This window comes from Bactrocera tryoni, chromosome 5 (assembly GCF_016617805.1).
Source record: "Bactrocera tryoni isolate S06 chromosome 5, CSIRO_BtryS06_freeze2, whole genome shotgun sequence".
Lineage (NCBI taxonomy): Eukaryota > Metazoa > Arthropoda > Insecta > Diptera > Tephritidae > Bactrocera > Bactrocera tryoni.
The window spans coordinates 39,193,498-39,210,557 of record NC_052503.1 but is presented as its reverse complement, the minus strand read 5'-3'; the positions used below and the strand labels follow the sequence as shown (position 1 = coordinate 39,210,557).

Here is a 17,060-nt window from a genome sequence, read left to right as displayed (position 1 = left end):
GGTCTGGAACCACAGGCCACTGATAAGGTCCAATCAGATTGTTGACGATAGGCTTTAATCTTTCAAACAATACACTCGATAGAACCTTATATGCGATGTTGAGGAGGCTTATCCCACGGTGGTTGGCGCACTGTGTGATCTCCCTTTTTATGGATTGGGCAGAGCACACTTAAATTCCAGTCGTTTGGCATGCTTTCGTCCGACCATATTTTACAAAGAAGCTGATGCATGCTCCTTATCAGTTCTTCGCCGCCGTGTTTGAATAGCTCGGCCGGTAATCCATCGGCCCCGCCGCTTTGTTGTTCTTCAGGCGGGTAATTGCTATTCGAACTTCTTCATGGTCGGGCAATGGAACGTCTGCTCCATCGTCATCGATTGGGGAATCGGGTTCTCCTTCTCCTGGCGTTGTGCATTCTCTGCCATTCAGCAGACTGGAGAAGTGTTCCCTCCATAATTTAAGTATGCTCTGGGCACCGGAGTATGCTCCGGTCTTGAAACCTTCTGTAAGCCGCCGCATTTTTTCGTAGAATTTTCCAGCATTACCCCTGTCGGCCAGCTTATCAAGCTCTTCATACTCACGCATTTCGGCCTCTTTCTTTTTCTGTCTGCAGATGCGTCTCGCTTCCCTCTTCAATTCTCGGTATCTATCCCATCCCGCACGTGTTGTGGTTGATCGTAACGTTGCGAGGTAGGCAGCCTTTTTCCGAAAACCAAGGGTTTCGGATGCAGCTGTACGTAAGGAGTTTGAAATGCCGTCCCACAGTTCCCTTATACCGAGTTGTTGATGAGTGCTCTCAGAGAGCAGGAGTGCAAGTTAAGTCGAAAATCGCTCGGCTGTCTGTTATGATTGCAGCTTCTCTACGTCGCTTGTCTTTGTTGACGTGCATTTTTTTTGCTGCACAGAGGCGGGTGCGTATCTTGGCTGCAACAAGATAGTGGTCCGAGTCGATTGTAGGACCTCGGAGCGTACGTACGTCCAAAACACTGCAGACATGTCTTCCGTCTATCACAACATGATCGATCTGGTTGGTAGTTTTTCGATCCGGAGACAGCCAGGTAGCTTGATGAATTTTTTTGTGCTGGAGTACTACAGACAACCATATTTCCGGCCCCGGCGAAGTCGATCAGCCACAACCCATTTGGGGATGTTTCCTCGTGGAGGCTGAATTTACCGACCATAGTGCCAAAGATACCTTCTTTGCCCACCCTGGCGTTAAAGTCGCCAAGTTTGATTTTGACATCGTGGCGGGGGCATCTCTCATAAGTGCGTTCCAAGCACTCATAAAAGGCATCTTTGGTTACATCGTCCTTCTCATCCGTCGGAGCGTGGGCGCAGATCAGCGATATGTTGAAGAACCTCGCTTTGATGCGGATTGTGGCTAGACGTTCATTCACCGGAGTGAATGATAGTACTCGGCGACGGAGTCTCTCTCCCACCACGAATCCCACACCAAACTATCGGAAGTCAACTGCATTAGCTATTTAGAAGACTTCCCGCATCCGCTCTTTCCAAACCAAGGCAAAAACACCTTGGATTCCATATTTTTGGACATACAGGTAAAAAAAGGGGCAGAGAAATAAAACAACTAAACAATTTTGTGATAGGTTCATACTTACAGGGTTTGTTCAGAAAGTAATAGGACTGAGTTGATTTAAAAAAATTTATTGAACCAATAGGTTCCTTCAGCGTCGATGCAGCGCTGCCAGCGCATTTTACAAGCACGCATTTTCCATTCTCCGGAATAGCCTTGAGAGCCGAAGTGCATGCTGCTTGGATTGCTTTCCGATCTCGGAATCAGACTGAACTTGTAATTACGTTATTCAAAAATTGCGGATCACTTTCACACATGTTCAAATTTTCTTGCACACTTCCACCCGTCGCAATTTCTGGTCGTCAATGAGCACCTTTGGGACCATCTTCGCGCACACCTTGCGTATGTTCAAGTGCTCCGTCACAATGTCAAGAACCACAGGTTTTGATAAATTTAACATCTGGGCAATTAAACGAATACTTAGTCGGCAGTCTCGAATTCAAAACTTCACGCACACGAGTCACATTGTCACAAGGACCTACTCGTCTTCGCCCTTGTCCCGTCCATCAAAGACCATGAAATCATGTGCTTTTATAACTTAAAGAAGTACTGGAGCAGGGGTACCACATATGGGGGACTTCTTTGAACTTGAGGAAATCACCTGCCCGGCGTGAATGCCTACATGGACTACGTAGCGCTCATGATTGATGGAAAATTTCAGAATATCGTGTTTGACCTAACTCAGATACCTTAGTATCTTAATAAACTAGGTCGCCAAAAACTGTCCATCCATAAATCATAGTATGACCGAACTGGTTTTATTCACTAGAAGGTACAAAATACCGAAGACGGATGTACCATCAATGGGAGGAATCCGTATACGAAATTTTTGTTTTGTAAAAGGCCACACTCGCAAAAAAATTGGCGAGTGTTCAACGGGCTGATTTCATCAGTATTTGTGGTGCACTGCGAATCACTATGGCATTGAACGTCCCGGTGCATATAGCACCGATGGCTATAACCTCAAGGTGTCGGGAAAGCTGCACTCAGACTCAGAGAATACTTAGATGATTGGAAGTCTGGGTACTCTGGAATACTCAGACGCTTTGATTTCATTCCAAATTCCTTGGATTAACATGTCAACGAGCCTAACCCTGAAGAAGGAGACATGGGTGGGAACGACTCACTGGAGGAGTACACTGCCGGAAACTTCTCAACTGCTTCAATATTAGGCTTCCCGGCCACTGCTGTTTCTTCCAAGCTTTAAGTTCGCTTCAGTACTCCTTATCTCTAGCATCGAGTTATGTTACGATTAGACTGGTTTGGGTGTCAGACCACAGGGGTATTGCAGGCTGATAAGCTTGCTAGCACAGCTCAATCCCAATAACAGCAGAATGGTAATGCTGAAGCTACGTTGACTTTTTGTGGTTCATTAGTGTACCTTCTGCACCAGAATAAATAGTAAATCATCTCAGCAAGATTCACCTTTCAATAGTTATTGAAGTTCTTACTGGACACACTCCGATCGGAATTCATGCAGTAAGTGTGAGTGAACATCTTATCGGAAGCCAACTGCATTAGCTATTTAGAAGAAGATGAGATAGAATAACCTTAAAACTTCCGCATCCGCTCTTTCCAAACCAAGGCAAAAACACCTTGGATTCCATATTTTTGGACATACAGGTAAAAAAAACATACTTACAGGGTTTGTCCAGAAAGTAATAGGACTGAGTCGATTTAAAAAAATTTATTGAACCAATAGGCTCCTTCAGCGTCGATGCAGCGCTGCCAGCGCATTTTCCAAGCACGCATTTTCCATTCTCCGGAATAGTTTTGAGAGCCGAAGTGCATGCTGCTTGGATTGCTTTCCGATCTCGGAATCAGACTGAACTTGTAATTACGTTATTCAAAAATTGCGGATCACTTTCACACATGTTCAAATTTTCTTGACACACTTCCACCCGCCGTAATTTCTGGTCGTCAGTGAGCACTTTTGGGACCATCTTCGCGCACACCTTGCGCATTTTCAAGCGCTCCGTCACAATGTCATGAACCACAAATTTTGATAAATTTAACATCTGGGCAATTAAACGAATACTTAGTCGGCAGTCTCGAGTTCAAAACTTCACGCACACGAGACACATTGTCAGAAGGACCTACTCGTCTTCGCCCTTGTCCCGTCCATCATGAAATCATGTGCTTTTATAACTTAAAGAAGTACTGGAGCAGGGGTACCACATTTGGGGGACTTCTTTGAACTTGAGGAAATCACCTGCCCGGCGTGATTGCCTACATGGACTACGTAGCGCTCATGATTGATGGAAAATTTCAGAATATCGTGTTTGACCTAACTCAGATACCTTAGTATCTTAATAAACTAGGCTGCCAAAAACTGTCCATCCATAAATGTTAGGATGACCGAACTGGTTTTATTCACTAGAAGGTACAAAATACCGAAGATGGATGTACCATCAATGGGAGGAATCCGTATACGAAATTTTTGCTTTGTAAAAGGCCACACTCGCAAACAAATTGGCTAGTGTTCAACGGGCTGATTTCATCAGTATTTGTGGTGCACTGCGAACCACTACAACTATGGCATTGAACGTGCCGCTGCATATAGCACCGATGGATATTACCTCAAGGTGTCGGGAAAGCTGCACATAGACTCAGAGAATACTTAGATGATTGGAAGTCTGGGTACTCTGGAATACTCAGACGCTTTGATTTCATTCCAAATTCCTTGGATTAACATGTCAACGAGCCTAACCCTGAAGAAGGAGACATGGGTGGGAACGACTCACTGGAGGAGTACACTGGCGGAAACTTCTCATCAGCTTCAATATTAGGCTTCCCGGCCACTGCTGCTTCTTCCAAGCTTTAAGTTCGCTTCAGTACTCCTTATCTCTAGCATCGAGTTATGTTACGACTAGACTGGTTTGGGTGCCAGACCACAGGGGTATTGCAGGCTGATAAGCTTGCTAGTACAGCTCAATCCCAATAACAGCAGAATGGGAATGATGAAGCTCCGTTGACTTTTGGTGGTTCATTAGTGTACCTTCTGGCCCAGAATAAATAGTAAATCATCTCAGCAAGATTCACCTTTCAATAGTTATTGAAGTTCTTACTGGACACACTCCGATCGGAATTCATGCAGTAAGTGTGAGTGAACATCTTATCTTCTTCTTCTTCTTCTTAATTGGCGTAGACACCGCTTACGCGATTATAGCCGAGTTAACAACAGCGCGCCAGTCGTTTCTTCTCTTCGCTACGTGGCGCCAATTGGATATTCCAAGCGAAGCCAGGTCCTTCTCCACTTGGTCCTTCCAACGGAGTGGAGGTCTGCCTCTTCTTCTACTTCCCCGGCGGCTACTGCGTCGAATACTTTCAGAGCTGGAGTGTTTACGTCCATTCGGATGATATGACCTCCCCAGCGTAGCCGTTGTCTCTTAATTCGCTGAACTATGTCAATGTCGTCGTATATCTCGTACAGCTCATCGTTCCATCGAATGCGATATTCGCCGTGGCCAATGCGCAAAGGACCATAAATCTTTCGCAGAACTTTCCTCTCGAAAACTCGTAAAGTCGACTCATCAGTTGCTGTCATCGTCCAAGCCTCTGCACCATATAGCAGGACGGGAATTATGAGCGACTTATAGAGTTTGGTTTTTGTTCGTCGAGAGAGGACTTTACTTTTCAATTGCCTACTCAGTCCGAAGTAGCACCTGTTGGCAAGAGCAATCCTGCGTTGGATTTCCAGGCTGACATTGTTGGTGGTGTTAATACTGGTTCCTAAATAGACGAAATTATCTACAACTTCAAAGTTATGACTGTCAACAGTGACGTGAGAGCCAAGTCGCGAGTGCGACGACTGTTTGTTTGATGACAGGAGATATTTCGTCTTGCCCTCGTTCACTGCCAGACCCATTTTCTGTGCTTCCTTGTCCAGCCTGGAGAAAGCAGAACTAACGGCGCGGGTGTTGAGGCCGATGATATCAATATCATCGGCATACGCCAGTAGCTGTACACTCTTATAGAAGATGGTACCTTCTCTATTTAGTTCTGCAGCTCGAACTATTTTCTCCAGAAGCAGGTTGAAGAAATCGCACGATAGGGAGTCGCCTTGTCTGAAACCTCGTTTGGTATCGAACGGCTCGGAGAGGTCCTTCCCGATTCTGACGGAGCTCTTCGTGTTGCTCAGCGTCAGTTTACACAGCCGTATTAGTTTTGCGGGGATACCAAATTCAGACATCGCGGCATAAAGGCAGCTCCTTTTCGTGCTATCGAAAGCAGCTTTGAAATCGACGAAGAGGTGGTGTGTGTCGATTCTCCTTTCACAGGTCTTTTCCAAGATTTGGCGCATGGTGAATATCTGGTCGGTTGTTGATTTTCCAGGTCTGAAGCCACACTGATAAGGTCCAATCAGTTTGTTGACGGTGGGCTTTAATCTTTCACACAATACGCTCGATAGAACCTTATATGCGATGTTGAGGAGGCTAATCCCACGGTAGTTGGCGCAGATTGTGGGGTCTCCTTTTTTATGGATTGGGCATAGCACACTTAAATTCCAATCGTTGGGCATGCTTTCGTCCGACCATATTTTACAAAGAAGCTGATGCATGCTCCTTATCAGTTCTTCGCCGCCGTGTTTGAATAGCTCGGCCGGTAATCCATCGGCCCCCGCCGCTTTGTTGTTCTTCAGGCGGGTAATTGCTATTCGAACTTCCTCATGGTCGGGCAATGGGACGTCTGCTCCATCGTCATCGATTGGGGAATCGGGTTCGCCTTCTCCTGACGTTGTGCATTCTCTGCCATTCAGCAGGCTGGAGAAGTGTTCCCTCCATAATTTAAGTATGCTCTTTTGGGCATCGGTCACTAGATCACCTTTGGGGGTTCTACAAGAGTATGCTCCGGTCTTGAAACCTTCTGTAAGCCGCCGCATTTTTTCGTAGAATTTTCGAGCATTACCCCTGTCGGCCAGCTTATCAAGCTCTTCGTACTCACGCATTTCAGCCTCTTTCTTTTTCTGTCTACAAATGCGTCTCGCTTCCCTCTTCAACTCTCGGTATCTATCCCATCCCGCACGTGTTGTGGTCGATCGTAACGTTGCGAGGTAGGCAGCCTGTTTCTCTCCGCTGCGACAAGGCACTCCTCGTCGTACCAGCTATTCTTTTGCACTTTCTGAAAACCAATGGTTTCGGTTGCAGCTGTACGTAAGGAGTTTAAATTGCCGCCTCACAGCTCCCTTATACAGAGTTGTTGACAAGTGCTCTCAGAAAGCAGGAGTGCAAGCCGAGTAGAAAATCGTTCGGCAGTCTGTTGTGATTGCAGCTTCTCGACGTCGAACCTTCCTTGTGTTTGTTGTCGTGCGTTTTTTGCTGCACAGAGGCGGGTGCGAATCTTGGCTGCAACAAGATAGTGGTCCGAGTCGATGTTAGGACCTTGGAGCGCACGCACATCTAAAACACTGGAGACGTGTCTTCCGTCTATCACAACATGATCGATCTGGTTGTTAGTTTTTCGATCCGGAGAAAGCCAGGTAGCTTGATGAATCTTTTTGTGTTGGAATCTGGTACTAAAGATAACCATATTTCGGGCCCCGGCGAAGTCGATCAGCCTCAACCCATTTGGGGATGTTTCCTCGTGGAGGCTGAATTTACCGACCGTGGTGACAAATATACCTTCTTTGCCCACCCTGGCGTTAAAGTCGCCAAGCACGATTTTGACATCGTGGCGGGGGCAGCTCTCATAAGCGCGCTCCAAGCGCTCATAGAAGGCATCTTTGGTCACATCGTCCTTCTCTTCCGTCGGGGCGTGGGCGCAAATCAGCGATATGTTGAAGAACCTCGCTTTGATGCGGATTGTGGCTAGACGTTCATTCACCGGAGTGAATGATAGTACTCGGCGACGGAGTCTCTCTCCCACCACGAATCCAACACCAAACTATCGGAAGCCAACTGCATTAGCTATTTAGAAGAAGATGAGATAGAATAACCTTAAAACTTCCGCATCCGCTCTTTCCAAACCAAGGCAAAAACACCTTGGATTCCATATTTTTGGACATACAGGTAAAAAAAACATACTTACAGGGTTTGTCTAGAAAGTAATAGGACTGAGTTGATTTAAAAAAATTTATTGAACCAATAGGTTCCTTCAGCGTCGATGCAGTGCTGCCAGCGCATTTTCCATTCTCCGGAATAGCCTTGAGAGCCGAAGTGCATGCTGCTTGGATTGCTTTCCGATCTCGGAATCAGACTGAACTTGTAATTACGTTATTCAAAAATTGCGGATCACTTTCACACATGTTCAAATTTTCATGCACACTTCCACCCGTCGCAATTTCTGGTCGTCAATGAGCACCTTTGGGACCATCTTCGCGCACACCTTGCGTATGTTCAAGTGCTCCGTCACAATGTCAAGAACCACAGATTTTGATAAATTTAACATCTGGGCAATTAAACGAATACTTAGTCGGCAGTCTCGAATTCAAAACTTCACGCACACGAGTCACATTGTCACAAGGACCTACTCGTCTTCGCCCTTGTCCCGTCCATCACATTTCTTGGACAGCGGTAATGTTAGCCTTTACTTTTATGCTGGGCACCGGACATTCCAGGTGCATGCCAGACTGTTGCTTCCCTTTCATTGGGAGTGATTTCTATGTGGTGGGTTCCAAACGCTATGCCCAACATCCGTAGGCAAGTATTATAAAGCTTTATGCACATATACATATGTATATAGCGAGCGGCTTGATTTAAGAAGCTCGAAGCCGAACCTCTGGTGAACAGACGCTGCGATTGGACTTCAACGACCTCTTAAACCGAATATGTCGGAGTGGCTCCACTGAACCTTCCTCTTTTTTATGCCGTGGCCCAGACTCCACATCTCAGGCTACCCAGGGAACCGCATCTTACACAAGGATTACTGGAATTGGGTATAGTCCCTACAACTGTAACTGCTTACCTAGGCTATCGACGATATCAATGACCGCTTTTTGATCGAAAATTTTTTCGGTGAATGATTAGACTCAATGCCGCAATATCTGGTTAAACGGAAAAGTTGGAATTTATTTTACAATTTGGTAACTGCCTGAAAAAACAGCTTTTATACATTTCCTGTCTGTTACGAATTAAAAAAAAATAGTAAAAATTTGAAATTGGGGATAAAGATCTAGGGCTCTCTAAAAATTTCAGGTAAATCGGTTCAGTAGAACCTGAAAATCGCGTTTTAAATTTCGCATGGAGTTCTTTTGTTCGAATAATACCGGCCGAACCAGTTTGGGTGCCAGATCAGCAAAATACCTACATCTCCTTTCCTATTTTGAAAAATCCTCTTCTAGATATGTTCTTGAATAGATAAACGTGGAAATATCGATATTTTTTATTTCTAGACTAGAAACCCCCTTTATTTATTTGGAGAATTGAGTTGTTAACGACAATACTGAATCGCAAAATTTCAACCGCAATACATATAGTTGAGTTGTAAACCATTTCAACATAAAGCTGGGCTATAACCAATTGAATAAAATCTGAGAGAAGGGTTCTTCCAATAAAGGTGTGTAAAATATTTACGCCGTCAGAGTTGATTGGGAAGCTTCTTATCACCAGTTTTTATCGCCGTATATTTTAATAAGCTCTGCACCGATTACTTGCAACATTCAAATGATACTTTACCCGTGCTGTGCCGAGGAAATCAGAAAACAAAATTTTCATTTTACTTTAAATAAGAATCGAGATATTTATTATCGCTTATTGCCTGCATTAAAAGTGTACATTATGTATTATATATATATATATATGTATGTATATATTATAAATCGATATAAAAATTTTAAACGAAATAAAAAAAGTATTTGCCAGAAATAGTGGAGGGACATTGATCGATTACCTAAATACTAGGCTAATGATAATTAGTAATTAATAATTTAAAAGTAAATATCGCAAGTGTACTTTGCTCGACACAATAATATGCAAATTTGGTTTTCAAATTCGCAAATTTTGCATGCCGCCATAGTTTCTCGTTTTCTACAACCATTTCACTGCATTGGCAGCGAGCTAAACTTTTTCACAATTTATTTCGCATGCGAATGCAGTTTTTACACCATATACATATATTATGTATGTATGTGTATGTATGTAAATAAAACAAAATGGTAAAATTAAATTCTCAACTTGTGGGGCGTAAAGAAAAATGGAAAAAATTGTATAAAAAAATATATTTAAATATAAGTAAATTTTTTGGTTTTCTTAATTCTTAAGCTTATGTAACACATTCGATTGAACGGCTTGCTGCTATTGCAGCGCACATACACTTATGTATGTACATATGTAGTTGGTTGCTACAAAGCCTGCTCGATTTTTATTTGATTATTACTTAGAATTAAAAGTTATGACTTAAGCTAATTATGTCGTTCTTCTTGATTTTATTTGATTTCTTCAATATTTTCAAAATAAAACAAATGCATTACAAAAAGAAAGTCTTTGCATTATACACACACATGCACAAGCAACCATACACTCTATTATTATGTATTCTGCCAAACATAACCTTTAAATAAACAACTCTCTGAACTCATTTGCATACCAAGGAGATTTCGAAATTCGAGCAGCAAAATATCAATTTGACGAATGTGTGCACTTGAAAGAAGAACGGGCATTTTAATTGCAGCTGATATTGCGTGGAAGGCTTCAAGAAGTCAGAACAATTATATCGTCAGCTAAAACTCAAAACAACGTATCATCAACAAAATCGAAATTGAGTTTTTATAACCAATACATAACCACTTTATAACCAAAACTCAAATTTTGTTTAAGTATGAGTGGTTGAGTTTTTATTGTTACGTTTCACAACATCATATTATGTAGGTATAGCCGATATAACCAATATATAACTGATATATAACCATTATATAACCAAAACTCAAATTTTGTTTCAATATGAGTGGTTGAATTTTTTATTGCTTACGATTTACTACATCATATAACATATGTATAGCAGATATAACCAATATATAATCATTTTATAACTGATATATAACCAGTTTATAACCAAAACTCAAATTTTGTTTCAATATGTATGAGTGGTTGAGTTTTTTTATTGTTTACGATATACTACATCATATAACATATACATATATAGCCGATATAACCAATATATAACTGATATATAACCATTTTATAACCAAACCTCAAATTTTATATTTTAATATGAGTGGTTGGTTACTATTACTGCGTTTTTCTTTCACCTGTAAACTTATGAAAAGTGATGTTACGTTATTTTGCATTTTAGATGACGATATAAAGAATGGATACAGACGACATCATCAGAGACCGAGAGTGGGAAGAGATCGAGGACAATTATTCCCGGGTTTGTAAGCCATATGGAGAACCACTTTTTTATAGTGAATAGATCAGGGGCCGTATTCTCTGCACAATTTTCGTAACTAGTTTTAGGTAACTTTCAGTTAGTGGCAGGATTTATTCAGGGGCCAAACGATTTCAAACCAATCACAAAATTTTTGAAAAATCAATGCTAATCAGTAATTCGAAGCACGTAATACAAGTAATACGTTTTTGTTATTTATTTCTGATTGATTGATTTTAATTTCTCGCAAGCATTGCTTTGAAAGCATTGCCTTCAAGACTGCCCGTTCTTTGTATTGCTAAATTGGTTACTTAAATTTCCTAAAAATGTGTGTGCACTTATTAGTTCGGCGTAAACGCTTAGTTGTTATTATAATTCTTAATTTTTAGTGGCGTGCAGGCGTTGTTGTTAACTTTTGCATATTTTACATTTACTTAATAATTTTTTTTTTTTGAAAATGTTACAAGGGAATCGTTTTATTAATTTTTATATTTTTATTTAGTCATTTCGCAGGATTAAAAGCGAAATATTAAGTTGACTGCATTAAATATCAGCTACGTGCTTGGATTTCTGACAAATGTTGGTTTTGTTGTTTGTTCAGTTACTGCAGCATGCCCACGAACATCCGCCTAGAACTCCAACTCTTTTAACACCCTGTGACTTCGCTTCCCAAACGCTCCCCCTAACTTCTATTGTATTTCACTTATTTGCAGTTCGTTTTCCATATGCAATTTTTAGCCGTCCTTACGCAAGTGGTATCGAATTTCTGTTCACACTTAGTTACACAGCTAAATATACATAAATAAATAGAAAACTATTTACCAGCGATAGTGAAATTTAGAATTTCGTAGGTCATAAAACTAAGAGAGTGACACTTATTGTTTCATTGCTTTCTACGTTTTACTATAGTATACCGTTTATGTAATATCAGAAGCGTTTTTAGTATATCTTAACTAGATACTAAGATGAGTTAGAGACGCAGCCTTCTAAGTCATATAAATTTGGCGTGCACTTTGCCCACTGGGCCGAAGTAAACTATGTATGTATACATATATGTGTGTGTGTTTAGTCAAACTCCACAACGACAAAATGCCGTGTATACGCATGGTGGTGGTGAGCGACCGCTAGGCAATACGATTTTTTAGTGTGTTTGCATTGGCAAACTGCCTTGCTCCACGAATAAGTTAAGATGTAATGACAATGTTGTGATGTTAGTAACAAAAAATCAGCTGCTTTTTAAGCGCGGCGAAGACCATTTCTACCGTAATATTAACTATGTTTAAATATTTCGACTATGCCGCCGGTCAACACACAACACGCAAATCTCTAAGACGACAAAACAGCGCTGTAAGCAAAGGATAATGTCAAGCTCTGAATGCTGGATAAACATACGCGTACATGTACATATAGGAGACATATGCAACTTCGTTGCGTATTAAGCCATTCTACTATCGGTTTTATCATTGTCATGGCCAACGTCTTGATTAATGCCTTCACCCATGTCGTAGTCGTTGTTGTCGTCTTCGTCGTCGTCGTCGTCGTCATCGTCATTGTTGTCTACCCATCTAGCTTGGTAGTTGACGGTGTTGGCGTCGCCGTTGTTTTATGTAAACAACGGCAGGTGGTAAAAGTCGAACCCTCTGTATCCCTTGGCTGCCAGCCAAATGTAGACGACATGATAGGCGCCCGGTATGAAGCAGATTAAGCCGGCAACAAAGAACACCACACCCTGTGATGTGTTCGCTGGATCTGCGACAGCGAATGTGCCGAATACAAAGAGTCCAGTGCCGACAATCAGCAAGGTGACAGCCGCTAATACAGTTCGCCAGTTTTCGCGCACCTTCGGATGCCGCCAACAGTATGTGTTTGTCTCCTCTGTGGGTATGTTGCCGTACTCCTGGATCAGCGAGTCGCTGTCACGCGATGTCGTATCCTCTGCGTATTTGGTGTAGTTTCTGTAAAAACGTAAACAAAACACGAAGGTCTTAATTAGCGTAAAGTAAATATAAGCACTAAAATATATGTATATATGGTAGAAATATAAATGATATATAATAGAATACATATGTACATATGTATCCCCAATAAACGCAGAACAGCTTACTTAATAGAAAAATGCTGACAGCTCACAGAAAAGTATGCGTGTCATGCCTTAAGTTATACTCGTTACTCTTTTTGTAGTGAGCAGTGTGATTATACATAGGAATGAGATAATAACGTCCAAAAAACCATATGGTTAGCTTTTAATATTATTTGACTACTAATTTTCATTGTTTATTGATGCGAGGAAAGCTTCTGAGCTTGAACTTTTCAAGTTGGTATTTTTTTTAGAAAAATTTTAGGTAATTCATATTTTCAATTTTTAACTGATGCCAAAAGCACGTACCTAAAGCCCATTTGATTGACAATGTCACTAGTAGAAGAGCAAAAGGTCAAAAACCGCCGACCGTGCGAACTTTTCTTCAATAATCTGCTATATGATCGTTCCGCAAGCTTTTATAGGCTAAAAGGTCGATTCTAACGGGGACCTCCATTTGGGTAGCTTATAACGTCGGTCCTTTGAGTGGACTAAAACTACTATAAAATTGATTATAAAGACCGTCATAAATAGACAAAGCGACATTTGTTGCGACGGATAATGCTTGAGTCTAGCAAACCACAAGCATGACTTCCGAAAAGTGCACAGCCCCACCACAGCACTTGGCGTCAAAATCGGCCAGATAGTTGCCTCAACCAAACTACCCTGCGAGAGGACGATCCTCGTAGCGGTGAACTTGTCTAAAGCCTTTGACACAGTTAACCCCATAACACTACTTGAGGCCATCGAAAAATCTATGCTCCCAAGGGCTGAAGAGGTGGTCGAAGTAAAAACTATAAGCTGAGAATAATTAAACAGTTGGTTCAGCAGGGTGGTGCCTCTATACGTTGCTTTAGCTTCAACATCTCGAAACTCAGAGGGAATTTCTATCACCTCGTACGCTGTTGATTGCACAATAATGACATCTACCTCTCCTTTTTCGCTTCCTCGCTGCACGGAACCTGAATAACCCTAAGATTTTAGGAGTGACTTTCGACAGCCTGTACTTTTTCACTTCTCACACGGTTATTGCCAAAGGACAGAACCGCAACAAAATCCTCAAGTCGCTAGCCGGCAACACAACACCTGGATGCAGTGATACTCAGACGACGAAGCTGAATGTCAGAACACTGTACTGTGGTCTACAACGGGATACCGCTTGATGTCTTCTATCGGACATTTGCAGAGTGCGGTCCACATGCTTCTACTTAAGGAGCATAATGAAGTCCCCTCCAAGCAGTTTCTCTGGGATGCTTTCATAGAAATCATCCCTGCAGTCACCTGCTTGTAGTGGGACTGCCTCCTAGGAGATTCAAAAGGTTCTTCCTTAACTACATCGACGACATTAAACAATACGCCGACCAGACTAAGACGTAACAAACTTCAGACATACACTGACCGCCATTCACTGTGGAGCCATTAACTTAAGTTAAGTGGCGTACTTGGAGTCAAACCACTAGCCATTGCAGACGAAGAGATTGAGTTGCCTTGTGCAGCTCCGTTCTGGATATTGTAGCAGGTTAAACTGCTACTTATCTAGCATCGGCCCTGATATATCAAATATATGTCCAGCGAGCAACGAGCCCCCCTATGACACTAATCACCTCTCTGCATGCCCTGCTATCCCTACACATATAACACCCCTCTCCCTATCTGCACCTTGCCATCCTAATGTGGACTAGATAACGTTCTTTGTTTCGCCGAAAGTATAATTCCCGAGATGCTTTAATAAATGCTCAATATTGCAATATTTGACAAAGTAGGAAAAAGTACGTGAACGTTTTCACCTTACCCTCATCCACTTTGTAATAAGTTTCGTCAGTTGAAACTATACTTTACAAAATTTCCATCCAGGTGGGTTCTTAGTTAGATTCTCAAACAAAAAAATTTTGTAGTAAAATATTAAAAAAAAAAATTGAGAAAAATCCTTAGAAGGTCGATACTTTTCGTTTTTACAATAACACTCAATATTTGTCAAAAAGTATCGATTACTCGATAATTATTACTCAAAACTGACGCACGAAAAAGAAGAAGGCAACAACTGCATTTTATAATTATTATTTGGTGTTTTCTTCTCAAAAAATTTAGCCTTAAATAAGCCAAATTATTCACATAGCAGAGTTTCAGCTTGTAATTGATTAAATACCATAGCTTGCAACTGATTGGAGCTCACCATTTATGGGCTAAATGTGTGACAATTGCCGACAAAACTCGTGTTTATTTATATTTATTTAATAACAACTGGTACGCTGCCAAGACTTCGGCGTTCACATACTGACATATTTACATATAGTACACTCTCCAGCCTTAACATTTCATATACTTTATAGTTAGGTATTTTAGTATGCACCCCTTCCTTTAAATGGCAAACCTCCGCGATAATTAAATATGATGATGTTTGTTGGTCTATTATGGTGCAGCAATGCAGTCGCGCGTATCGACACGATGTACTCACACTCACCGAGCAATGCTCACAAAGCCGCAACGCTCAATCAATGTTTACAGTGGCAAGTAAATAGAGAGCATGAAAGCACGATGAATGCAGTAATGCATCACTGCCTGGTTCAACTATGTTGTTATGGCAGTTACTTACAATCCTCCTTGAAATTACTATATAATGCTAAAATATGTGTAATAAAGGTTATCAGTCGGTACGGAAAATGAACTTGGACTGGTCCATTAAAATCTTTATGCGGAAAATTGCAGCTCTCAACATCAGTAAGTTATGTAGTACATATATGCATGGAAAAAAAATTAAGGATTTATAAGTACCGGTAATAAATAAATCCAGTTCAATGTTACCACCCGAAAGAAATTTGTCACGAAGTTTGTACCACCCCAGAAGGAAGACTTCTGGTCCTTACCATATTAAATACTACTAAATGTATTGTATATAAGGGATAAGCGTTAAAAGCTGAGTCGATTGTGCCATATCCGCCTATCAGCCTGTCTAAACATATGCGAGTTAGTCCAGTTTCGTTATCAATCTGAAATTTTGCACACGTTCTTTTCTCTCCGAGTAGCTGCCTACTTGTTGCAAGCGCCTATATTGGACCAGTAAAGCATATAGCTGTCATACAAGCTAAACGATCAAAATGAATTTCTAGTATGGAAATCGAATCGGACGAGATATCTTCAGAAAATTCGACATGGATTATTCTCCAAGATCCTAGTACAACTTCTGAAGAAATTGTTCACATCGGACCAATAGACCATATAGCTGCCATGCAAAATTATCGAACGAAATCAAGTTCTTATACGAAAACTTGAACCTGTGAAGGGTAATATAGCTTCAGTTAACGTTTCTTCTTTTTGTCTGCCAATTCAGGTTTACAACGATCTCTTTTTTTTGTAAGCAGTGCTGCCGTGTAACATTCACGACACATTTTTACCCACAAAAGTAATATGCTATGTGAAACTTACTGTCCTCTAAATTTATTAAAGTTGCTTTTCTAAAATCAAAGTATGGATATTTCACAAGGATTGGTCCGCTTATGTTTTTTCTTTCATTTATATCTGGTAAATAATTCAGAACTCAACTCTCGCAGATTGAGCATTAAAATTAGTGCGTGTCATTTCCGGTTTGGGTCTTGGAAGACTTAACAACTAATCTTTGTTTCATTTTACAATTATTAAATAATAATCAAATGTAATTTTCGTAATCCACTCCAGTTAATGATACAATATTATCAACAGTCATTAATCAGCAACTTCAGGCGATTAGTTACGACATATTGCATACATAGTACATATATGTATATTGTGTTTTGATGAATGAGGTAAACGAAAATGTTGATAATTATTAATTTAGAAAAAGAAATGATAGTAATTGTTGTAGAGCAATTTACTTTGTCGACTTTAGACAAATGATATCTGAACACAACATTACAGCGATGCATCGCGAAATATATGTATGTATATTTATTTTTTGTTTATGCTTCTTTCATGTGACATGAACAATACTGCCAGAAAATTCATTATTCAAATACAAAATGAACAATATCGAACCAAGGATGAGTCCTGTTGCGGGACAATACTTCAGAAATTAGGAAATATGTATAACATTTGAAAAGTCTCCGGCCTTACAC

At 40.9% G+C, this 17,060-nt stretch overlaps 1 protein-coding gene across 1 annotated transcript in view; it reads right to left on the bottom strand.

The window, feature by feature from the left end:
- Window positions 1-10,987: 10,987 nt before the first annotated feature.
- LOC120777847 (transmembrane protein 134) overlaps window positions 10,988-17,060 on the bottom strand; it is a 36,156-nt gene continuing 30,083 nt past the window's right edge. The window contains exon 2 of the mRNA XM_040109383.1: window positions 10,988-12,850. Within this exon, the coding sequence (XP_039965317.1) occupies window positions 12,499-12,850 (352 nt within the window). The 3' untranslated portion in view covers window positions 10,988-12,498. The remainder of the gene's footprint in view (window positions 12,851-17,060) is intronic.